Raw genomic sequence first — 24828 nt, 5'->3', positions numbered from 1 at the left:
TTGCATAAGATGAATCCAGTTCAGAGCCCCATCACCTCCTTGCCTTTATCTTTGAAGGAAAGGGGTTTCTCTTTGTTCCCCAACCCCTTACTGACCCCGCCCTCAGCTCCTGCCTCTCACAGGTTTCCTCTCACCTCAGTAAGAATCAGATCACAGCCAGTAAGGATACCAAAGCAGCCCATCCCCAGTCTGAAACAGGCAAAGTCCCTGGAATTTCTACAGTTTGGCATCGTTCACTTACCCCATGCCTACAGCCAAGAGAAGAGGATGGTCCATGATTTTCCCAATGGGAGGGGGCAAGGACACCCATGGCTGGGTTCAAAGGCCAAGGCAAGTAGAGGTTTAGTTGTTAAAGTCTGAAACATTTCCATGACATTGGTTCACAGCACTGCCATAAGCCACCTGAACTCTCTTGTACAGCCCCTGTATCTCAGTCCTTCTCCTGGAATCCATTCCCATTGTCCGGCAACTAGAGAGGCAATGCTTGGCATGACCATGGCTTCCAGGACTGCTCCATTCAGGGCACAGCTTGTATCTGTTCTGATTGGTCAATCCCTGTTCCTCACTGTTGGTTAAATATTTTGAATAGCACCCAGGTCAGGGTGACTGACCTGCAGGGTAGGTAGACAGGAGGGAATGATAACAACACACATGCCTATGGGCCCCCATTTCAGGACTCCTCCTTTCTGCAGCAATAAGGCCTGCCTTGACCAGGCCCCACCCCCTTCACCACCACAGTTTGAATTCTTCTCACGGTGGCCAAGTTAATTATTGCTCAATGAGAGATCATTCACTCAGGGAAGACAGTCTAGAAATCATCACTCAGGCCTCTCCCTAAGGTCCCCCAGGATAGACACCACAGCTGAATTGGCTCTGTACCCATTATGGGCACCCAGTAGTAATAGCAAGGCACGCATTCCAGTGCCTCTCACCCACTCACCACTCAGAAACCCAGAATGAGACAGAAACACACACTTCAGACCCCACAACAAAGACACACACTCAGACCTATGGCTCTCTTACACCCACCCATACACTAAGACGTAAAACTTAGACACACCTACATAGACCCATAAAATAGACCCTCCATCCACCCATACACAGCATGGAAATACAGATACACTTACTCAGTGACACGTAACAGACCCAAACACATTATACCACAGAGACATGCACCCAGGCCAGACGATCACACATACACCCCTGCACCCAAGGGTGGGACGTACAACATACAGACACCCTCACACCAGGGTGTGTTCTCCATCTTCTGTGTGTCACAGGAAAAGGGAAAGTAAACCCTAAAGTAGGCAGACTTGCATCTGCACATCTACAAGGTCTACCCAGAGCCTGGCATTTAGTGCCTCACCTAGCCAATCACCCCTTTTCCCCACGGTGACTCCAACATCCACCCTCTTCTCAACCAGGCCATGCCCTTCCTAACAGCTTCTTCAGTCAGAACCTAATCAAATGCCCAAATAAAATCATCCTTTTTTGAGACTCCCTGCCAAGATGGAGGTGTAGGTAGACACACTGTGCCTCCTTGCACAACCAAAAGAAGGAAAACAACAAATTTAAAAACAAAAAACACACAGAACTGACAGAAAATTGAACTGTATAGAAGTCTGACAACCAAGGAGTTAAAGAAGAATCATTTATCCAGACTGGTAGGAGGGGTGGAGACGGGCAGCCAGTGCGGAGAGGACTCATGGCAAGGCAGCAGCTTGAGGACAGGGGAGGGCAAGGCTGCAACTGGTGGGCCCAACAAGGTGGTGGATTGCGGACTGGGCAGTCCCACATTCAAGTGCAGATAAACCAGGAGGAACGACTGGGGAGTGAGACAAACTGCATAACCCATGGTCCCAGTGCAGGGAAATAAAGCCTCAAACCTCTGACTGAAAACACCTGTGTGGATTTCAGCAGTGGGAGAAACTCCCAGCCTCACAGGAGAGTCCATTGCAGAGACCCAGAGTCCTAGAATGTACACAAGCCCACCCACATGGGTATCAGCAACAGAAGGGCCCAATTTGTTTGTGGGTAGTGGGGGAAGGGACTAAAATCTGGCAGAGAGCAGAGTAAGCAGCATCGTTTCCTCTTAGACACCCCCCTCATATAGCATCACAGCGCAGTGATGTGGTTGCCCCACCTTGGTGAACACCTAAGGCTCCGCCTCTTATACATAACAGGTGCGCTGAGACAAAAAAAAAAAATGGCCCAAATGAAAAAACAGATCAAAGCTCCAGAAAAAAATACAACTAAGTGACAAAGAGATAGCCAACCTATCAGATGCACAGTTCAAAACACTGGTAATCAGGATGCTCACAGAAGTGGTTGAGTATGGTCACAAATTAGATGAAAAAATGAAGGCTATGTTATGTAAAATAAAGGAAAATGTACAGGGAACCAACAGTGATGAGAAGGAAACTGGGACTCAAATCAATGGTGTGGACCAGAAAGAAGAAAGAAACATTCAACCAGAACAGAACGAAGAAACAAGAATTCAAAAAATGAGGAGAGGCTGAGGAACCTCCACGACATCTTTAAACATTCCAACATCCAAATCATAGGAGTGCCAGAAGGAGAAGAAAGAGAGCAAGAAATTGAAAACATATTTGAAAAAATAATGAAGGAGAACGTCCCCAATCTGGCAAAGGAAATAGACTTCCAGGAAGTCCAGGAAGCTCAGAGAGTCCCAAAGAAGTTGGATCCAAGAAGGGACACACCAAGGCACATCATAATTACATTACCCAAGATGAAAGATAAGGAGACAATCTTAAAAGCTGCAAGAGAAAAGGAGACAGTCACCTACAAAGGAGTTCCCATAAGACTGTCAGCTGATTTCTCACAAGAAACATTGCAGGCAAGAAGGGGCTGGAAAGAAGTATTCCAAGTCATGAAAGGCAAGGACCTACATCCAAGATTGCTCTATCCAGCAAAACTTTCATTTAGAATGGAAGGGCAGATAAAGTGCTTCCCAGACAAGGTCAAGTTAAAGTAGTTCATCATCACCAAGCCCTTATTATATGAAATGTTAAAGGGACTTATCTAAGAAAAAGATTAAAAATATGAACAGTAAAATGACAACAAACTCACAGTTATTAACAACCAAACCTAAAACAAAAACAAAAACAAACCAAGTAAACAACTAGAACAGAAGCAGAATCACAGAAATGGAGATCACATAAGAGGGTTAGCAGCAGGGGAGTGGGAGGGGTAGAGGAGGGAAAAGGTACAGAGAATAAGTAGCATAAATGATAGGTAGGAAATAGACAGGGGGAGGGTAAGAACAGTATAGGAAATGTAGAAGCCAAAGAACCTATATATGACCCATGGACATGAACTAAATTGGGGAATGCAGGTGGGAGGGGGTGTGCAGGGTGGAGGGGAATAAAAGGGAGAAAATGGGACAACTGTAATAGCATAACCAATAAAATATATTTTTTAAAAATATCCTTTTTTATCTCCCATTACTTTGAGAGAGAGAGGAAGAGAGAGTGAGAAATATTGATGTGAGAGAAAAGCATTGATCAGCTGCCTTCCGCATGCGTCTGGACAGAGGTGGAACCACAGCCTAGGTTTGTGCCCTAGTAGAAACCGAAGTGGCACCTTCTTGGTCACAGAATGACACTCCAACCCATTGGGCAACACCGGCCAGGACAGAAATATCCTTTAGAACTCAGAACAGGTCCTGCATCTCCCCCAACCCTTAACCCCAGCAGACACCCCAGACCCAGACCTCAGGCCCACAGGCACCCCTCCCTGCCCTGCCCTTCCCAGCACTTTGGCACACACGGCCCCTTCTCACCTTGCAGACACAGGAGGCAATTCTTCCCAGAGCAGACGCCTTATCTCTCCATAGGAACCAAATCCAGCAGATGTAGGGATTTCAGGTCATTCTATCTTTCATGTCCCTTTACTAACTGATCCCATGAGTTTATTGTTGCACCTCTTTAAACCCTCGGGCTGAGTCTTCCTGCCGTTTACCCTTCCCCTCCTCCAACCCTGCACAACCCTTAATTAGAAGGCACACCTCTCCACTACGCCCCCCCCCAGCCTTTTCCCCCTCAACTTACGTTTCCATCACCCAGATAGCTTCCCTTATTAACCCTACCTTGCCCCCTTTCAAAATTTTTTCCTACCCCCCCACCCCCCATGTGGTTTGGGAGCTACACTTCTGTTTGTTTTATGGCTGTCTCTTGAGTCACTTCTTATGCTCTACCCCAGCTGTCTGCAAGAAACACAAAGACAAAACAGCAAAACTAAAGAGAGAATTGCAGTATAATGTAATAAGGAAAATACAGTAATGCTTTCTCTGTGAGACTGCAGGCTTTCCGAAGGTGGGGGACTCTTTCTCCATTATCAGCATCCTCTTAGGAATGGGACCTGTGTCTCATCAACCAGGGAAGGTAGAGAAGGAAACAGGCTCAAGACAGAGTTTGAAATTACTCAAGGCCTGGGTAGATCACTGTACTGGGATTTGAACACAGGTCTGTGGGACTCTGAAGACCAGGCTCTTGCCACCAGCACAGGCTAGAGTGAGTCATGGCAGGGTCCAGCTATCTGGAGCCAGCTCAGCAATGGTTCACTGACCATCCACCTTTCAGCCTGATCTCTACTCTCAGGCCCAACCAGGGATGACTCACTGGGAAGCAGGGTCAGTGTCGGGTACTATTTTATTATCATTATTATCACTACCTTCATTAGCCAAATCACTGACTGCTTATTAAGCAGTCAGCCACTGAAGGGGGCTGTGCCTTGCACTGACACACCCTGGCCTTGGGGCAGTCACATATTCTAGAACCTGTCATGCCTCCAAAAAGCCAACATCCACTAGCCATCCAGCCATTCACTTCATCTTTCAACATCTCTCTTGACATCCACTTGTACCAGACCCCTGTGCTCGCTACTAAATGACACAGAATAAATAAAGTACAGTCTCTGATTTCATTGAACATCCTGTATGGCAAAGAGAGACACATAAGTAGTCATTGTAACACACAGAGTGATCTGAAATGTGATAGAGGGAATGCAAGAGGCAGCAGGAGCTCAGAAGAGGAAGTAATTAAATCTGCCTGGAGGTGGGAAAAATGTTTCAGCCAAGTGGTGACTGCTTTGAGCTAACGGGAATGAATAGGGGCTTGCCAGACAAACCAAGGATGGGTATTATGGACAGAAGGGATGACAGGTGCAAAGGCACAGACGTGTCAGAGAGCACTGTGGCAAGAGATGGTGGACGGAAACCATGTCACAGAACAAGGCAGCAGAGAAGGCAATCACTGTAAAACTGGTGGAGGTGACAAGACTAAGCTCTCAGGGGAATCAGCATTAATGAAGGGGACCACCCATTCCTGGAAGATCATTCTGGGTAGCTACTAAACATTTATTGAAAACTGTACACTAAACACATTACATGGATTATGTTATTTAATACTCACCCTGGGTGGATACTCACCCAACAACTCCGTGCTGGAAGTACTATCATTATCTCCATTTTATAAATGTGGAGACCAAGGCACAGCGAGGTTAAGTAACTTGCTCAAGGTTGCACAGTTACTAAGTAGTAGAGTCAGGATTTGAACTCAGGTGCTCTGGATTTAGAGCCTACACTCTTATACATGATGCTATCAGGTATCTTTACAGATCAGGAACAACCAACTGGAAAATAAATTTTACTATAAGGCAGAATGAGAGTGAAAATGTAATCTTGGTTACCTTTAGGTTTAAGTTTTTAAAAAGATATTTATTTATTTATTTATTTGTTTGTTTGTTTGTTTTGGAGAGAGGGAAAGGAGAAGATAAAGAGAGGGAGAGAAACATCAATGTGTGAGAGATACATCAGATCTGTTACCTCTCACACACCCCCAACTGGGGACCTGGTCTGCAACCTAGTCGTGTTCCGACTGGAATAGAGCTGGTGACCTTTTGATCCGAAGGCTGGCACTCAACCCACTGAGCCACACCAACGGGGGCCCAGATTTAAGTTTTCTGATGACAAATCTGACCTGTGTGTTCCCCCAAGGAAGTGGCCCCAAGTTTTCTGGAGGCAGTCCCCAACCAACAGCTAGTGGCATATCTCCATGTTAGTGCCAGTAATATTCATTCCACCAATAACAATTTACTAACAGTCTACTACATACCTAGCATCATGCGAGGTTCTGGAAATTTGGTTCCACAAATGGCAATTGCACACAATCATAACTGCATAACTTCTTGGGTCATCTAACAGCTTTTTTAAAGCATGCCAGCTTTACTTCGGTCCACACTGTTTGCCATAAAGCATTTATTTTTCAATTTTTATATTTTCAAAAATATAGTTTTAACTGAACCTTGTTGTATAACATACAGAAAAGTATACAAATTATACAGGTATAGATTGATGAATTATCACAAAATGAATACATTCCTATAACTACCACCGAGCTCAAGAAATAAAACAGCATTAGCAACATCCCAGAAACTCTCCCCATCACTACCCTCACCATCCTTCCAAAAGGGCGTCATTATCCTTGATTTCATAAGTGAGATTGCTTGTTTTAAACTTTATGTAAATGGAATCATATAGCATGTACTCTTTTGTATGTGTCTTCTTTCACTCAGTATTTTCTGAGCGTCATCCTTCTGCTGTGTAGCAGTAATTGATTCATTTTCATTGTACAGTATCCCAATACACTATAATTCATTCATTCATATACTGCTGATAAACATTTGGTTCATCAAATCATATTGCTAGGATTATTCTTGTACATATCTTTTGGTGCACAGATGTTTGCAGGTCTGTTGTTATATAACAAGAACTGGAATTCCAAGTTATAGAAAGTGTGCTCAACTTCAGTAGATCTTGCCAGTTTTCCAAAATGGTTCTACCAATCTATATTTCCATCAGTTAATTTTAGAATCCAGATATAACATTGTCTCCATTCACAATTATCCAGGTGATCATTAAAATTGTTTTTATTTTTTTATTTCTCAAATAGGTATAAATTTGTGGTCACCACAAAGTAAGCATTGCTTTATGTTTTTGAAGTTATTTTCCCATTTAAGATGTTTTTATTCAAATTGAATAAAGCAAAGTAATATTTATAAAATACATGTAAAGAATAACAGTACAAGCCCTGGCTGGCATAGCTCAGTGGATTGAGCACGGGCTGTGAACCAAAGTGTCGCAGGTTTGATTCCCAGCCAGGGTACACGCCTGGGTTGCAGGCCATAAGCCCCAGCAACCACACATTGATGTTTCTCTCTCTCTCTATCTCCCTCCCTTCCCTCTCTAAAAAAATAAATAAATAAAATCTTAAAAAAAAAAAGAATAACAGTACAATGGCCCTGGATGGTGTGGTTCAGTGGACTGAGTGCCAGCCTGCAAACCAAAGGGTCACTGGTTCAATTCCCAGTTTAGGGCACATGCCTGGGTTGCAGGCCGGGTCCTTGGTAGGGGGTGCACAAGCGGCAACCACACATTGATGTTTCCCTCTTCTTCCTTTCTCCTCCCTCTGGAAATAAATAAAATATTTTTAAAAACTAACAGTACAATGAACATTCATCATTGCCCCATAAGTCATTATTATCATCAACTTTGAAGTTCCCAAAGGTAATGAATACCCTGAATTTCAAGTTAATAATTTCTTTACTTTTCTTTATGGTTTTAAAGCATACTTATTTATGTACCCCTAAAAAACATTTTTAGTTTGCATTTTTTAACTTTATATAAATAGAATAATTGTGTTTTCTGACTTGCTTATTTTCACTCAACATTATATATCTGAGATTATTGGTACTAAATGCCAATTTATTTCTTACAAAAAATGCATCTATGAATGTTCATATATACTGTCAGATAAAAACAAATTTGGACTTAGTAAGGAGAGGCTTTATTTGAAATGATTATTGCAATGGAGGAAAGGAACTATTGCAATAGGAAGTGAGAAGCTTTTGTAATGGGAGAACACTCTGATCCTAAGATCTGCATGTGTTTCAAGCGTTAGGCAAAAGAGTTATTCTTTCATAGGGAAGTGTACACGGGCTAGAAAGAAGGTTGTGAGGATGTGGAATGGTCAGGATTGGCCTTGGCCTGATGAGAGGCTTTACCCTGAAGCCAGTCTGTTCTCTGGAGGGACTGTTAAGGAGGGCTTGTGTGCTGGCTGAGGACCTATGGGGGGTTTATGGAGGGCGCAAATTTCAGGGACCTGGGGGGAAAAAGAGAAGCTTACCGAGTCTGGTTTGAGATTTTATTTATTTTAGAGAATGGAAGGGAGGGAGAGACACGTCAATGTGTGGTTGCTTCTCGCGCGCCCCCTACTGGGGACCTGGCCCACAACACAGGCATGTGCCCTAAACTGGAAATCAAACCAGCGACCCTTGGATTTGCAGGCCGGCACTCAATCCACTGATCGACAGCAGCCAGAGCATGGTTAATAAACTTTTTGATGTGATGGATTAGTGGGGACAAGTAGTTCATCTGAGAGTTTATGAAGCAAAAAATTGGAATTTGGAGCCTGTGCATTATCATAGGTAAACAAGGGGGTGTCCATATGTTTTATCTGTCATAGAAGGTGTTTCTTTGCAGCAACCTGTGTTCCAGAACACAGGTTGAGGGTTTTCTTATCCCTCCCTGTTTTCCAGGATCACCGGGTTAGTAGAGTGCAACGACGTCAATACACCGCCTGATAAACAAGCAAGAATTTCTTTAAAGTATAGACCTAAAGTGGAAATGCTGGGTCAAAAAATATGTGCAGCTTCATTTTTACTGGGCAAATTGTTTTCCAAAGTGGTTATACTAGTTCACACTTCCACCAACAGGGCACGGTATCTCCACTTGCTCCACATCCTCACCAACATTTAAGGATTTAAGTTTTTTGTTTTTTGCCAATCTGGTAGATGTCTTCTTGCCTTTCCTTGATTATTAAAGAGATTGAACATCTTTAAGTATTCATTGGAAGTGTTTCTCTTCTGTCAAGTGACTTCGACCCACTTTTCAACTGGATTTTTAGTGATTTGTGTAAGTCCACCAGTGTTTTGGAAGAATAAATGGGTGAACGACTGAAAAGTCTCTGAAGTAAGAATTGAAATAAGATTGGGGAGATTCCCCAATGACTAAAAGTCTTGAAAACTGCACCTCTCGCAGGCTTCTAATTTGATCCTCATGAGTTTATAAAAGAGTTCTGTAACCCCATTTCTCTGGTGAGTTTTTCTTAAAAAAAAAAATCCTCACCCAAGGGTAGGTTCACTGATTTTAGAGAAAGGGAGGGAGAGAGAAACACCGAAGTGAGACAAACCAACGGGTTGCCTCTATTACACCTCCTAGGATCGAACTCGCAACCTCGGCATGTGCCCTGACTGAAAGTCATCCGGAAAAATTTTAGTATACGAGACCAAGCTCAACCAAGTAAGATACCAGGCCAGAGCTCAGGTGAGTTTTTCCATTCTCGCTGGCTTCTCTTGGTGGGACGATGACCCCTACAACTTCCCGGAGACCTCCCCAATTACAGGTGCCAATTCTACAGCCCCCCGCGGACCAATCAAGGACTACAGGGCAATGTGACAGGCTCTATGCGTCGGTCGCGGTGTTCTCGAGAGAATTGGTTCCAGCCGGTCATGTGACAACCCAAGATGGCGGTGCCCAGCGAGGGGGAGGAAGAAGCGGCAGTTTATTTAATTGTGAGTGGCATCCCCCCGGAGTTGCGCTCGGCCCAGCTACGGAGCTACTTTAGCCAGTTCCGGGAACAGAGCGGCTGTGGCTTCCTTTGTTTCCATTATCGGCATCGTCCTGAGCGGGCAGCTCCCCAGGCTACTCCCGACTCTGGCCTAACTCCTATGGGCCAGAGTCTTGCCGGCACGTTAGACACCGATGCCCACGATTTCTCCACTCGGGACTCTGCTTCCGCCCAGCCCCGCACCTGCTGCTGCGTCATCTCGGTACGGGGGGCGGCTCAAGCCCAGAGGCTGCTTCGCATGTATTCGGGCCGTCGGTGGCTGGATTCTCAGGGGACTTCGTTGCCTGGTCGTTGTTTCATCCGCAGACTTCGGCTACCTACGGAGACATCAGGTAAGGTTGGGAAAGATAATAAACTGGACCTGGGACGCAGGTCCCTTTCCTGACAGGTGATGAGGATAAGTCAGTTCTCTGTTTACGTCTCTATAGGAGTTTAGGTCATTTCTGGACAGAGCTTCAGGCTCAAAATGCACGTTAGTTTGTTTACTCAGAAAAAACAAACAAACAGGAAGGGGCCTATGCTTATGATCTAACATTTTCCATTTACTGTCCCCTTCTAGACCCTTTTTTTCTATTTGAAGGCATTGATTTTTGCACTGACATGGTATGAGAAGGAAATCAGGTTTCTAATTCTTTTATTGTCTTTATCCTGCTGCCTTCCTTGCTCCCCACCCAGTCCTCTCTTAGCAAGATGCAAATGAAGAGACTTTTTGTTTTCTAAGGACAGCTCCCATTTTCATGGGAAATCACTTTGATGAGGAATGAGAAACAGTGAAGAGCCCTCTCATTCATTCATTCTTTCAACAAACCCAGCTTATATTGCTAGACCTAGTGTTACTCCAGCTGGTAGGCAGAGACCAGTTGGACACATTCTGTGCACAAAGTCCAGAGAGGAAGTCAGATGTATAAAAAGGTAATTGACACAGAGATGCTGTTCTCATTGTTAACATTTACTAAGCACTTCCTGTGTACTTCCTAGGCTTCTAAGCCTTTCATTTCTTTATTGACTCCTCATATCAATCCTATAAGTTAGGATTTATTGTTACCCATTTTATAGGTGAGGAAACTGAGGAATGCAGAAATTGTTACTTGCCCAAGGTTACAGAGCTAGTAATTGGCAGAATCACAATACAGACCCAGGCATTTTGCTCCAGAGCATATGCTGTTTATCACCAAGTGCTGTGAGAAGACGGAGGAGGAGAAACCAATAGGAATGTGAAAGCCCATGCAAGTTTCAGGACATGTTAAATTGTTCGATGTGGCTGGAGCACAATATGAAGGTGTGCAGGGGTTGGGGTTAGTGGCAGTTGAGAACCAAAAGGTCAACAGGAACCAGATCTGGAAGAAACTTGTGTGCTCAACTGAAGCAATGAGAAATCGCATGAAATTATTAGTTGGTTCTTGTCAGAGAATGGAAGAAGGCACACTGGGAAAATTTAAAAGGGAGGAACATTATTAGACTAAAGGATTTTTAAACCTTGACCAATTTCTGGCTCAAGTGTTGCTTGAGGCTTTCTAGGTTTTAAGAACCATTTCTTCTCACTGCTTCTCAAGGTTTGGGCTCCTTTCCCTTCAAGACCCGGAAGGAACTGCAGAGTCGGAAGGCTAAGAGTGAAGCCTTTACTCTTGGTGACCTGAAGCAACTGCCAGAGCTGAACCCACCAGTGCTGATGCCCAATGGGAATGTGGGGACCCCCCTGCATGTCTTTTTGGAGTTGATCCGGGCCTGCCGCCTGCCCCCTCGGATCATCACCCAGCTGCAGCTCCAGTTCCCCAAGACAGGCTCCTCCAGGCGCTATGGCAATGTGCCTTTCAAGTATGAGGACTCAGAGACTGTGGAGCAGGAAGAGCATGTGTACACAGCTGAGGGTGAGGAAATACCCCAGGGAACCTGCCTGACAGACATACCAGCCGGCCTCTGTGGAGAGTCAGAGGAAGAACAGGAAAAAGAGGAGGAAGAAGAGTCACACTCAGATGATGTGAGTACAGTGAGCCACCCTGTCCTTACTGGCAGCTTAGAGAGGCCAAGACCTTAAGAATACCACCCTTCGCCCTGGCTGGGTAGCCTAGTTGGTTGGAGAGTTGCCCTATGTGCTAAGGTTGCAGGTCCAATCTCCTGTCAGGGCACATACAAGAAGTAACCAGTGAACGCATAAATACGTGGAATAACAAATCAATGTTTCTCTTTCTTTCTCTCAATCATTAAGTCTATTACAAAAGTTCTGAACCTGGAGTCCTCAGGAGGATTCCAAAGAATTAGAACTCCCTGGCATTAAATGTAATACTACAATTGCATGTGTAACTACACATTTTGGGGGGAAGAAGGGCCAGAACTTTTATCAGAAAATTCTCAAAGGGGTCATCTTTTCATTCCTCAGCAGGAATGGAAAGAGAGTCCTTTTCATAGATGAAAACCTACCAAGAGATAAGATCATCTAAGGAAGGAGAGGTAGAGCTGGCACATGAACCAACTCCCCTTCACTGCTTGTCTGACCTCTATGTCCTTTCATTATGTGGCTGAGAAGTCACCTCTGTTTTCTGACCTTGAGTCTGTGGATTGAACACTAGCCTCCACTTCAGTTTTATCAATGAAATACACATTTCTTTTACCTCTTTCTCCAAACTTGGTTATTCATACATAAAGTCAGGGGAGGTGTGATTTGTTGGGGAACTATTTTTTCCATTTTACAACTTTATGTTTTCTATTTTTTAATTTTACTGTATTTTTCCATTACCATTTATTCCCCCCTATATCCTCTGCCACCTCCACCCATCCCCTACACCCCCTGTGATTGGGAAACTTTTTTTTTTTTTTTTTTTTGCACACACTGGGTAAAAAGTAATCCACCTATGCATTCAAAGCTTCAGGCACAGAGTTGCTAACACATCTGGACCGCACCCTCATGTGGTACCGTACTGACTTCTCTGGCACCTGTTCTGCAGCAGTGATTCCTGAGGCCTCCTGGAGTTTAACCCAGACAGGGACCCCCAAGATTTCAAACCATAATTCACCTTACCATTCCACAAGTCCAGTTAAGCAGTATAAACACAGGGCCTAGCACAGGATTCCAAAGATATTCTAAGACCATTTCCTGCCCTCGAAGAGCTGGAAATCTCCCTGAAAAGAAAGGGCATCTGGGAAGGCTGTATAGTGTGGTGAGCTGGTTTGAATGCTGGCTCTACCACTGTGTAGACATACTACCTTGGACACATCACTTTACTCCTCTGAACCCAAGTGTCCTTGACTACAGAATGGGGTAATGGTACTCACCTCATAGGGTTGTTGGAGTGATTAAAGGAGCTAAGTTATGTGAAGGGCCTGACACAGTAGAAAATAGGTATTAGTTCTTGTCCCTTCTTTCTTTGTGATACTGTGTACAAAGGCCTAAACAGTGATGCTGATTAAAACTGAGAAGTTCCAAGACCAGTGAGAGTGCTGTGGGCGTCAGTGTGGATGGCTCCATGTAGACTATAGAACTTGAGGGAGGAGGAGGATTTAACCAAGTGAAGACATGAGGGTGAAAGAGAAGAGCAGATGTTTCAGGTAGGGGGAAAATATGACCAAAAAACAGAAATAAGAGTGAAGCAGGCTTGTCAGGGGAAAAAGACAAGTATGTTGAGAAATGGGATGGAGGGAAGGGTTGGTCAAGACCTCAAGAGCCTAATATGTATTGCATCTTGGAAGAATTTGGAGGAACGGTGCTGAGGGTGCATTTCATGGGCCTGTCCCCTGAGCTGCCCTCCTTGTGGGCCTAAGGTCAGGAAGCTAAACAGGCAGGTCACCTCTCCCGTTCTCCCAGGATGATGATCGGGGTGAGGAGTGGGAGCGGCATGAAGCGCTGCATGAAGACGTGACCGGGCAAGAGCGTACCACTGAGCGGCTCTTTGAGGAGGAGATTGAGCTCAAGTGGGAGAAGGGCGGCTCTGGTCTGGTGTTCTACACTGATGCCCAGTTCTGGCAGGAGGAAGAAGGAGGTAATACTGGCACCAGTCAAGGGTGGGAGTGATTCCTGCTGCATTCCCTGGTAGTGGGCCCAAATAAAGCACTAGGAAAGTGGCTTGCCTTGACTGTGTATGAAGGACCAGTTATCCTATTTAGGGGTGGGGGAAATTAGTGGGGTGGAAAGAATATGCCCTCCTGCAAATTCTGAATGATCCTCCCAGAGGAGAAATTTAAAACTACTCTCAAAAGCCTCAAGTTCTAGAACATATGTCTAAGTCTAGATTTAACCCTCAATATAACTGAGAGTCCTTAGCTCACTCTGCTAATGCTTTTACACCTGCAGACTTTGATGAACAGACAGCCGATGACTGGGATGTGGACATGAGCGTGTACTACGACAGAGGTACTGGTACTGGGCCAGGGGGTGCGGTACTGGGAGGTGGAACTGATGCCCTGGTCTCGCAGTGAAGTTTAGCAGACCTGCTTAGCAGAAGCTGAGACAGGACACCAGTTCCCTTGGGGTAGCTCACTGAGAGGGTTCCTCTCTTAAGACATCTCTAGTCGAGTGCACTCACTGTTGGCAGAGCCTTTTTCCTTTCTTTATGGAGCAAGGACATGAAAGGACAGCCCTCAGGAATCTCGGTTCTGGTGGGCAGACCCTGGTAGAGTGGGGATCAGGAACTCACACTCTGGTTAAGAATTTAGATTCTGGAATCAAAAACGACCTGGATGGGGAGAGAAGGGGAAGACCTGGGTTCTAATTCTATCTTTCATTTGTTGGCTATATGATTTTTCTGCACCATAATTCCCTCATCTGTTAAGATGGGAAAACTGAGGTTCCTACTCTTGGCGAGTTCCCAGCCTAATGAGAGAGAGAATAATAAAGTAATAAAACACCATAAAGACAAATATGTAAATTTTGTGAGGAAGTCCAAGAAACCTGATTTTCCCCTCTTGCTGAGAGAGATGTTTCTGCAAACTGGGCTCTGCTTCCTCAGATGGTGGAGACAAGGATGCCCGAGATGCTGTTCAAATGCGTCTGGAACAAAGACTCCGAGCTGGTCAGGAGGACTGCTCCGTGATGGAACACCAGGTGGGCACCTTTGAGCGCCACACCAAGGTGAGTACTGTGCCCAGTCCATTGACCTCTTTTCCTTCTCTGCCCCTGTTCCTTCTCTCCACCTTCCATCCCCCGCCCTCCAAGAGAGCCCCATCTCGAGTCTTCTCCCTTCCTTTTGCAGGGCATTGGGCGGAAGGTGATGGAGCGGCAGGGATGGGCTGAGGGCCAGGGCCTGGGCAGCCGGTGCTCAGGGGTGCCTGAGGCCCTGGATAATGATGGCCAGCACCCCAGATGCAAGCGTGGATTGGGGTGAGTATGGCTGAGGAACTTCCCTGGGGTCCCAAGCTAGCCTTTCAGCTATACCGTGCTTCTCCCTTCCCTCTGGTTTTGGGGTGGGTGCTCGAGACTCCTAGGGGGTAAATTTCAGAATAGAGTTAGATAGAAAAAAATAGGTCTGGATGTCCTGGCCGGGGGGGGGGGGGGGGGTGGCGGGGCGGTCCATTCCCTTAGTCTGAGGAATTTGGGCTTGATGATTGCCATTAGGAAGTCACAGAGCGGTGACGGTTGTTTTAAACTTTGCATACTAAAAATGAAAGCAATGAGGACCCTGCTTACTGGCACTGTCAATGAATGGATAAGGGGGCTGGAGAGCGAAGATCCAGGCTTAAAGGCTCTGTCTTCGGAATAAACCAGATATGTAGTAGCTACTTCCCTGTCCTTCCCCAACCCATTTAACTGGGGTTTCAGAGACAGAGGGCCCTTTCTAATCCAGGTACCACGGAGAGAAGTTACAGCCATTTGGGCAACGGAAGAGACCCCGTGGAACTGGTTTGGGGCTCATCTCCACCATCTACGATGAGCCCCTACCCCAGGACCAAGGGGAGTTGCTGCTCCGCCGCCAGCCACCCACCAGCATGAAGTTTCGGACAGATATGACCTTTGTGAGGGGCCCCAGCTGTGCCTTGGACAGCTTCTCCAAGCCTGACTGACAGGTTCAGGGGCTTCCTTACTCAGGATTACTCATAAGTGCACAGTGGCAGCCCTCTGCCCCAGCCTTATCTGCCTGGGAAGCATGAAGAAATCTCCCATGAAAGCAAGAAGTCTGGGAGCAGCAATCTGCAAGGCTCCCTCAGGGTGCTTTGTTATGAACTTGCGTTCTGGCTCTCTACCTCAGGGGCATTTTTACAAAAAGCCCCCTGTCCTCTCCTTTGATGCCAGGGCATAATGGCCTCTTTTTGGTGGTCTAATCCTCCTCCCTGTTTGGGCTTGCGGCTGTTGCCTCCCCCACTACCTTGAAAAGCTGGATTTACTGAGGTTATTTATCATCACAACTTTCGTTGGGGTGTGGTCACCGTGAAGGCCAGAAAGAGTGGAAAAAGGACCTGGAAGAGGTGGTTTGTGGTGCTCAGAAGAGACGGTCTTGGGGCGGGCCCTCCACTGCTTCTACCTCTGTCTAGGACTAACTAAGGGGGGAATCCGCGGTAGGTGGCCCGCATCTGCGACCGAAAGGGTAATAAAGAAGTATGACTAGAATTCTATTTCTCTTCTAATTTGGGCCTGGAGGAAGTTTGGGGAAATCCCGGGAAATGTCCCCCGCCCGAACCCGACTTCCCAAGGACGGCTCATAACGTCACCCAGTCCGCCGGGGGCGAAGTGCAGCGCACCGCCAGGATACTCGGCGCTAAGCAGTGTCGTCACCGTGAGGGCGGGACTTCCTTCCCGGGCCCCGCCGTTTCCGATGTCATCCGGAAGTCGGTGCTGGTGCAGTTTGTAACCGGGCCTTTCAGTTTTTGCGTTGCTCGGCTCCCTGCTGTTTCTCCTTAGGTAAATCCAGGGTATCGCCACCGCAACCCACTCTTCCACCGGAGATCTCGTCGCCCTCGCTCTTGTCTCTGGTGCGGCCGCCCTCCCTGTTTCTCCGCCGCGCTTACCTGCTGCTCACCGGACCGAGCGGGACTCATGGCGGGGGCTGCTCTGACTACGGCCTTTGGGCAGGCGGTGATCGGCCCGCCGGGTTCGGGAAAGACCACGTACTGCCTGGGCATGAGCGAGTTTCTGCGCGCGCTGGGTCGGCGCGTGGCGGTAGTGAACCTGGACCCGGCCAACGACGGGCTGCCGTACGAATGCGCGGTGGACGTGAGCGAGCTGGTAGGCTTGAGCGACGTGATGGACGCCCTGCGGCTGGGGCCCAACGGCGGGCTGCTGTACTGCATGGAGTACTTGGAGGCCAACCTGGACTGGCTGCGTGCCAAGCTTGACCCCCTCCGTGGCCACTACTTCCTCTTCGACTGCCCAGGCCAAGTGGAGCTCTGCACGCACCATGGCTCCCTGCGCAGCATCTTCTCCCAGATGGCCCATTGGGACCTCAGGGTGCGTCTTGTGTTGGGCAGGCCCATTTTGCAGATGAAGGAACTAAGACAGGGAGGACGTGCCACACCCCCATGTCACACAGCGAGGTAGGGGCAGAGTTGCTTTGGAGTATAACAAGTGTGATTTAGAATTCTGGCTCTGCCATTGACTCACTATGTGGTCATTGGTAAGTCAGTTTATCTCTCTGAATCTGTTTTCTCATCTGTACAATGGATGTGCTCGTGCCCAATTTGGGGTTATTGGAAGTATGGAAGGAGTTGAGTGAAAAATGACATGGCGATTATTATTGTGAGTTAGGGGCAAGATTAAGTGAAAGAATGGAGTTAGATGTAGTGAAAATCTAACCATTTGCCCACTGGAAGGCTCAGTGCAAGGCATCTTGTAAGAAAAATGCCCGTATCTCCTGGGAGAAGGAAATGAGTGTGGCTATTAGAACAAAACAGAAGGAGGAAACTAATGGGGAGGGCTTGCACTCTGTCCTCAGGTACCCCCTGAGGGCCTATGGCTGGGGAGACATAGGCCCTAATTTTCCCTGCCTCCGCAGACCCCTCTCACCCTGTCTCCTCCTCCCCTCCCAGCTGACTGCTGTCCACCTGGTGGATTCTCACTACTGCACAGACCCGGCCAAGTTCATTTCAGTACTGTGTACCTCCCTGGCTACCATGCTGCACGTAGAGCTGCCCCACGTCAACATCCTCTCCAAGATGGACCTCATTGAGCACTATGGGAAGCTGGGTAAGTGCTCTTGTTTCAGTCTGGCAAGGTGTAGGGCAGTGGCTAGGCCAGAGTGAAACAGAGATCTCAGCTAAAGGGAGCCATCTCCAGGGACTATGCATGGCCTGGTGATCATAGCCACAGACAGGTCATGACCCCTGCCCATTTATTTTGTGCCAGATACTGTTCTGGCTTTTGGGGACAAGGGGTTAAAATAGCAATATGTGTTATGAAGGAATTAAAATTGAATGCTAGGACAGTGAGTGGTGGGAAGTGAGCAGTGCTGTCTGACCTGAGATCTGAGATTTGAACAGTTCTCTGCCAAGGGAGAACTGTTTTAGGCAGGGACCAGTAGGGGTAAGGGCCTTTCAGCAGGGAAGTGCTTTTTGTGTTCAAGGAAAGTGGGTGAGACAGGATAGCCAAAATAGTGGTCAGGGGAAGGGTGGTAGGAGAGGTCAGAGAGGTCGGTGGGGGCTAAAAACCTGTACTACTTTTTAAAGTATTTATTTATTTACTTTTAGAGTGGGGGGGAGGGAGGAAGAGAGAGAGAGAGAAAAATATCAATGTTTGAGAAATACATTGATCAGTTGCCTCTCACACATCCCCAACTGGGGACCTGGCCCGAAACCCAAGCACGTACCCTGACTGGGAATCAAACAAGCGATCTTTCGTTTTGCAGGCTGGCGCTCAGTCCACTGAGCCACACCAGCCAGGGCAAAACCTGTACCGTTTAAACACAGAAAAGCAATTGATGAATATTAAGCAGGGGAATAACATGAACTGAAAATGTTATTCTGGCTGCTTTGTCAAGAATGCACTGAAAGGGGCAAGAGTAAAAACAGCTGCTTTAGGAGATTTTCATAGCAGCCCAAGCAATTGTGATGGGAATGGAGAGAAATAGATTCAAAACTTACTCAAGAGATAGGATTTGTTTGTGGATTGGACATGGAGACAGAGGAGTTAAGGGTGACGTTCAGGTTTCTGACCAAGCCAGTGGACAGGTAAGGGTGACATTTATCAAGGTGGAGAAAATTGAGGGAAAAGCAGGCTGGTATGAGGCAGTGCAGTTGCATAAGGACCCTATAGCCAGAATTTCTTTCCCACAAAATTAGTGCTGTGCTGAGCTGGGGCATCAGTTCTCCTAAATAGTATCTCTAGCCACAAAGAAAAAAAAACAGCTGAAGTGACGGGCAGTGAGCAGGAAGGGAGGTTGTTGGGAGAGTGATGTATAGGGGCTTGTACAGGGAAGGCCTGCTGGCTGCCAATCAGGACATGGAGGGATGTCAGCACCTCTGGTCAGTCAGAGTCCCGGTCCGTCTTTCAGCAAGCCCAGAAAAGCCCCATTCTACCTATGCCCGGATCTGTAGTCCTCCCTAGCCTCTCTCCCCCTTCCCAGCCTCCAGTTCAGAGGCTGTGTGGTGGTCTTCAACCTTCCTAGCCTTGATTCTTGACAGTTATCCTCACAAGAGGCTGATGAGCAAGTCAGATGAGACAGCTGAGGCCCAGAGACCTTACACAAATCACACAGCTAGTGCGTTAGCTGAGGTGGAATCTAAACCCAGGTGTACCTGCCTCCACTCTCGTAATTTGAGTTGAGAAATGTACCTGTCAAGCAACCCAAGAAGTCTGTTGGAATGCCCAGGATGTTCTTCTTTGTAGGCACAAGGGTGTCAGTTTCTTTCCTGTTTAAAATTCTGTTTACTTTTTTAGAGAGAGGGGAAGGAAGGGAGAAAGAGAAGGAAATATTGGTATGTGAGAGAAGGTTGCCTCTTGCGTGCCCTCAGTGGGGAACCATGCAACCCAGGCACGTGTCCTAACTGGGAATTGAACTAGCAGCCTTTAGGATTGCAGGCCGGCACTCAGTCCATGGAGCCACACCAGCCAGCTAGGGGTGTCAGTTTCCAATCAGAGCTGATATAGAATGTGAGAGACAGAGCTCAGGGAGTGAGTTGACAAATCTCTAGTCTGACAGCCTAGCCCCTCAGCTCACTTTGGGACAGACCTGCTGAGCAGCACAACTGCCTGGTTTTCCAGGCTGCAATGGACAATGCAGGCCCACTTTCCTTCCCTTAGTGGGAAGTTTGTAGTCACAGAACTGAGTCAGGAAGCCCTGAGTCATCTAGTCTGATCTCCCCACTTTACATTAAGAAGGAAATGTCCCAGAAAGGGAAAGAGGTTTACCCAGATGCCACCCTGCTGAAGTCCTTATAGTGTGTGCTGGGTCCTGGGGATACCCGACTCTGAGCTTCGTGAGGGAGACACCAAGCACTGTACTTGGTACATGCTGGATGTGATTCTTTACTACTATTGACCAAGCACGTCTTTGTGCCAGGCACTGGGGCTTATAGCATTTACTGGTAGTCCTCACAGCAACCCTATGAGCTGAGTACCTGTCCATATGACAGAGCCAGTAAATGACAGAGCTGGGAGGTGAAACTATCTATTTTCTTGTTGAAAGAATACATGAGGGAAGGAATAAAGGTAGAAAAAGAAAGAAAAAGTACGGTCCCTGTCCTTGGGACTTTAGCCTGATGCCAACTACTCCTGAACATTGGTTTCTCTCCTTAGCCTTCAACCTGGACTACTACACAGAGGTCCTCGACCTCTCCTACTTGCTTGACCACCTGGCTTCTGACCCTTTCTTCCGCCACTACCGTCAGCTCAATGAGAAACTGGTGCAGCTCATTGAAGACTACAGCCTGGTCTCCTTCATTCCTCTTAATATCCAGGTATCAGGGACTAAGAAGCCTCTTCCCTTAGCTATAGGCTCTGGCAGTGCCTGGGACCTCACCAAGCCAAGTGTACAGGAGGCTTTGAGGGCTCAAACAGGGCTCTTTGTCCTGGGTCCAATTATCATCCATTGCCCTTGGTTTAGGGACCAGGGGCTCTGGTGAGCAGGATTCCAAGAAAGAGGGTGGGCCAAACTTTGGCCCTATCTGTTCTGTGTTTCTGGGTCCTCTCCACACATGTTCCCTCCTCAGTGTGAGAATGGATGAGATCAGAAAATCACCAGCAAGGGACTTGACCAAAACCAGGAACAAGTCTCTTGGGCTCCTTCAATGTGAGCAACTGCTTGTTGACTTTGCAAAGTCATACACAACCACTGTGCCTCTGTGCCTCTCACCTTCACCCTGCAGAGATAAGCTGGGAGACTTGAGTGAACTTGTCTCTTCCCTTTTTAGTGCCACATTCTTCTCTAAAATGAGTTGAATTCTATAATATTAATCATAACAACTACTACTTTCTTAAAAATTGATTTTTAGAGAGAAACATTGATTTGTTGTTTCACTTACTTATGCATTCATTAGTTGATCCTTGTGTGTGCTCTGACTGGGGATCGAACCCACAACTTGGGTGTACTGGGACAATGTCCTAACCCACTGAGCTACCCGGCCAGGGCACAACTACCACTTATTGAAGGCTTTCTATGCTAGGCATTGTGGTAAGGGACTGTGATACATTACTTTGGTCTTTTTTTCCTGACATGTGAGTATGAATTGTTCTTATTACTTTAATGTGGATGAGTAAATAAATACGTTACATGCATATTTATTGGGTGCTTACAGTTAGCTAAGTACTATGCCAGGCACTGGGAATACCTTGACAAATGAGTTCCTGATCTTGAGGGTGGCACAGTTGAGTAGGGGAGGTAGGTGAGTTAATAATTTATTAATAGTTAGATGGTAGGATCAGAGTTGCAATAGGGATAAACCCAGGGGGCTGTGATTGTGCATAGAGGAGCTTATTGTTCTAATTGAGGTGGATTGGTGGTCAGGGAAAATGGGCTGTGGCCAGGCCTCTGGGAACATGGAGAACTACTCCAGGCCAAGGAAGCTGCATATGCAGAGGCTTCATGAGGGAAGATTGAGGAGGGTGTTTGGATACAGCAGACAGTTTGATATAACCTCACTTCCACATGCCTGTTTTACTCACGAGCCGTTTCTCTCCTCTCTGCCTAGGACAAGGAGAGTGTCCAGCGGGTCCTGCAGGCTGTGGATAAAGCCAATGGCTACTGCTTCGGGGTCCAAGAGCAGCGAAGCCTGGAGGCCATGATGTCTGCTGCAATGGGAGCCGACTTCCACTTCTCCTCGTATCCTTGCTGGCTAGCCTCTTAGCCACAGTCAAGTTGAGGGGCAGGGGGAGGGAATGAGACATGGGCCTCAGGAACGGCTACATCTACCCTTGTAGATGACTGATTTTATGTGGACCAGTTGGGCTTCCTGGTCTTTCGTGTACAAAGCGTGGTTCTTTGGAAGGCTTCGGGGTTGGTTGTACCTGAGGACAAGAAAGGATATTGATAAGAAGGAACAGCAAATACAGAGGCTCAGAAATGAAAAGGCACTGGTCACATGGGAGAGAAGCAAGGGGTTCAGTTTGCCTAGTGTCTTGAGTATGGGGGGGTGAGGTGGGGTGCAGGGCTGGCAATGGAGTGCGTGAGTGCCCTGCTGAAGAGTGTGGACTTCAGCTCCTGGGTGAACAGGAGCAGCCAGCATAGTGTTGTTGAGCAGGATAAGACATCTCCTCCAAGTGTGGAAAATACATTTAAGGAATGTGATTGTGGGCAGGAGAGGTTTTACAGTCTAGAAGAGAAGAGATGAAATGTTAATGGTGAGAATAGAAAGAAGAGTGTGGATTAGAAAAATATTAAGGTGATAGACTACCAGCGTTTGTGACTAGTTGGTTGTAAGATAGATGGAGGTGGAGCAGAATTTAGATTCTGGTTTCTGGCTTAGACAGTGGTGTGGGTGGTTGTGCTAGTCACTGAGGCAAGGGAAGAAAGAGGAAGGTTTGTCACGTGGATAGAAGGGATGGGAGCTGACAGATGTGATATGTTTGAGGGGCCCCAGGACAGTCAGAGCTGTCTGGGAGGCAGCTAGACCTTCAGAACTGGACCAGTGCGGGGGTGGAGCTGAGGTCATGTGCAGAAGTCTCTCAGGTCACACAGATTACATATGAGGCAGGACAAGGGAAGTCTGGGCTTTCTAAGCTGGTTTCAGACACTTGGCATCTACACAGGATACTGGAGACAAGGCGGGGTAGGAGGGCACCAGGGTCCTTGGACAGGGAGGACAGTAGTTCCAGCCAACACTTACTGACCTGGGTCAGACCCTTTCACATGTGAGAAACAACACTCACAGGGAAACAGACGAGTTACAAATGATGGCAGCAGAGCATGCAGTACCTGCAGAAGGGACCGAGGAGCTGCCTCACACATGCAGTTAATGTTGGCAAAGTCAACTGCATGTGCTCAGCAAAAAAGGAAAGGGGCACTTTCAATAGTGCTGTGATGTTTTGCACACCATACATTATGCAGTCATATTATCATACAGGATTCTGTTCATAAAACTATGTATACTGTATTTAATAAGCGATTTAAGGAATTTTAAAGGTATTTTATTTTGGTTTTGATTCCCTGCATGGCTTATTTATTTATTTATTTTCAATTTTTTGGTTATAGTTTACTTTGTTTTGGTTTCAGGTGTTACATCATAGTGGTTAGACAATCAAATATTGTACTTTACAAAGGAATTTTAAGGGTATTTTTAACCATATACATTTGTGCTGATTTTAGATTCTACCCTGCATCCTAATTTCCTTAGGGTTCATCTTCACTCTGTGTATAATTAGGGACTGGTATAAAGAAAGGAGTGCGTGGGTAAAGAGAGCTTTGCTGTGCAGTGGCATTTGAGTTGCGTCATCTCAAAGTGAGGGTCAGTCAGGTTGACTTAAGAAGGAAAGGGAATGCAAGGCAGAGAACAGTGTATACAAAGGCATAGGAGTCCAAGACTGAGACAGGTCTGGAGGGTTGCAAGTAGAATGGCATGACCTGTGGCATGACATTGGTCTGGCTCAGAGTGTGTGTCATAACGCAGAGCTGAAGGGTTACCACTCTCTGGTCCTTTGACCCTCAGCAGTGTGGGGAAGAGTTGAGTATGGGAGCATTTGAGTCAGGTTGCTTTGATAGGCTTCTCGGACCCAGTTGGTCCCTGTTGCCTGAGGCTGTAATTATGAAGAAGGGGAAAGGATGCAAGCACTCTGCCAGACGTGGTTGGAAGGCTGTCGTCAGTAGAGGTCAGATCCTGCCCATGCTGCCATCCTTGACCGACTCCCGCAGTACCCTGAGCATCCAGGAGAAGTACCTGGCACCCTCAGACCAGTCAGTGGAGCAGGAAGCCATGAAGCTGTAACCACCAGCTGGACTCTGGAGAATGACACGTAAAGAAACACCTGGGAAAGCGGCAACTCCCAATGAGCAGTGGACAGCTCAGCAGGCTGCAGGTCCAAGAACAGTCCTCCCAGCCAGAGTGGTGAAGGGACACTCAGCCCTGCAAAGGACTCCTGGCCAAAGGCCAGGCATGGCTCAAGCAAAACACCACCATATCGTCAGTGCTTACAAGCCCTGGGCACTGCCACTGGGAGTTCAGTACTGGCCCCACTCGGACTGTGGTGGGATGTGCCACAATACAAGAGTTTATTTTCTTATACATTTTGTGGCTTTCAAACTTCCATCAACCATCCAGGGAGCTGGGACAGAACGAGTGAATGTCATCCTCCCTCAGAAGAGTTCTATTTTTTCATGCAGGGCAGTGTTTCCCCAAAGCACAGGATCACACTAGAGGGTTGACATTTATTCTCTATTTGTGTACTTAGGTTAATCTTCAGTTTTAACAGTGAACCTTAAGCTTGAGGCAAGACTTCCGAACTAGATCTTAACTTTATTTTCATTGTATTTATTTCTGGTTTTATTCTGCTTTTGGCAAGTGCTAGTTAGTTTCCATTTATAGTAGTAATTAAAAGTTTACTTTAAAAATGAAGTTATTTATACAAGGTGCATTTTTACAAAAAGATTTTATGTAGTTATATTTAGAGGAAGGGGAAACAAGGGAGAAAGAGAGGGAGAGAAACATCGATCAGTTGCCTCTCACGTGCCCCCAACTGGGGACCTGGCTGGGAAGTGAACCAGCGAACTTTTGGTTTGCAGACCAGCGCTTAATCCACTGAGCCACACCATCCAGGACATAGAGTACATTTTTT

General features: G+C 46.8%; 2 protein-coding genes across 2 annotated transcripts; both read left to right on the top strand.

The window, feature by feature from the left end:
• Window positions 1-9574: 9574 nt before the first annotated feature.
• GPATCH3 (G-patch domain containing 3) lies at window positions 9575-16242 on the top strand. Its single transcript, XM_045859776.1, has 7 exons — window positions 9575-10039; window positions 11261-11685; window positions 13507-13681; window positions 13993-14052; window positions 14648-14769; window positions 14891-15018; window positions 15482-16242. Exons 1-7 carry the CDS (start codon window positions 9604-9606, stop codon window positions 15696-15698), a joined length of 1563 nt encoding a protein of 520 aa, XP_045715732.1. The 5' UTR covers window positions 9575-9603; the 3' UTR covers window positions 15699-16242.
• Window positions 16243-16348: 106 nt separating this feature from the next.
• GPN2 (GPN-loop GTPase 2) lies at window positions 16349-24604 on the top strand. The gene is made up of 5 exons (XM_045859777.1): window positions 16349-17079; window positions 17658-17814; window positions 20362-20522; window positions 21753-21883; window positions 23909-24604. The coding sequence occupies exons 1-5, from the start codon at window positions 16669-16671 to the stop codon at window positions 23979-23981; spliced, it is 933 nt and encodes a 310-aa protein (XP_045715733.1). The 5' UTR covers window positions 16349-16668; the 3' UTR covers window positions 23982-24604.
• The last annotated feature ends 224 nt before the right edge of the window (window positions 24605-24828 follow it).

Source organism: Phyllostomus hastatus, unplaced genomic scaffold (genome assembly GCF_019186645.2).
Source record: "Phyllostomus hastatus isolate PE091 unplaced genomic scaffold, TTU_PhHast_1.1 phas_scaffold_182, whole genome shotgun sequence".
NCBI lineage: Eukaryota > Metazoa > Chordata > Mammalia > Chiroptera > Phyllostomidae > Phyllostomus > Phyllostomus hastatus.
Note: the sequence above shows the minus strand (reverse complement) of the source record. Positions and strands in the feature narration are given on the sequence as shown.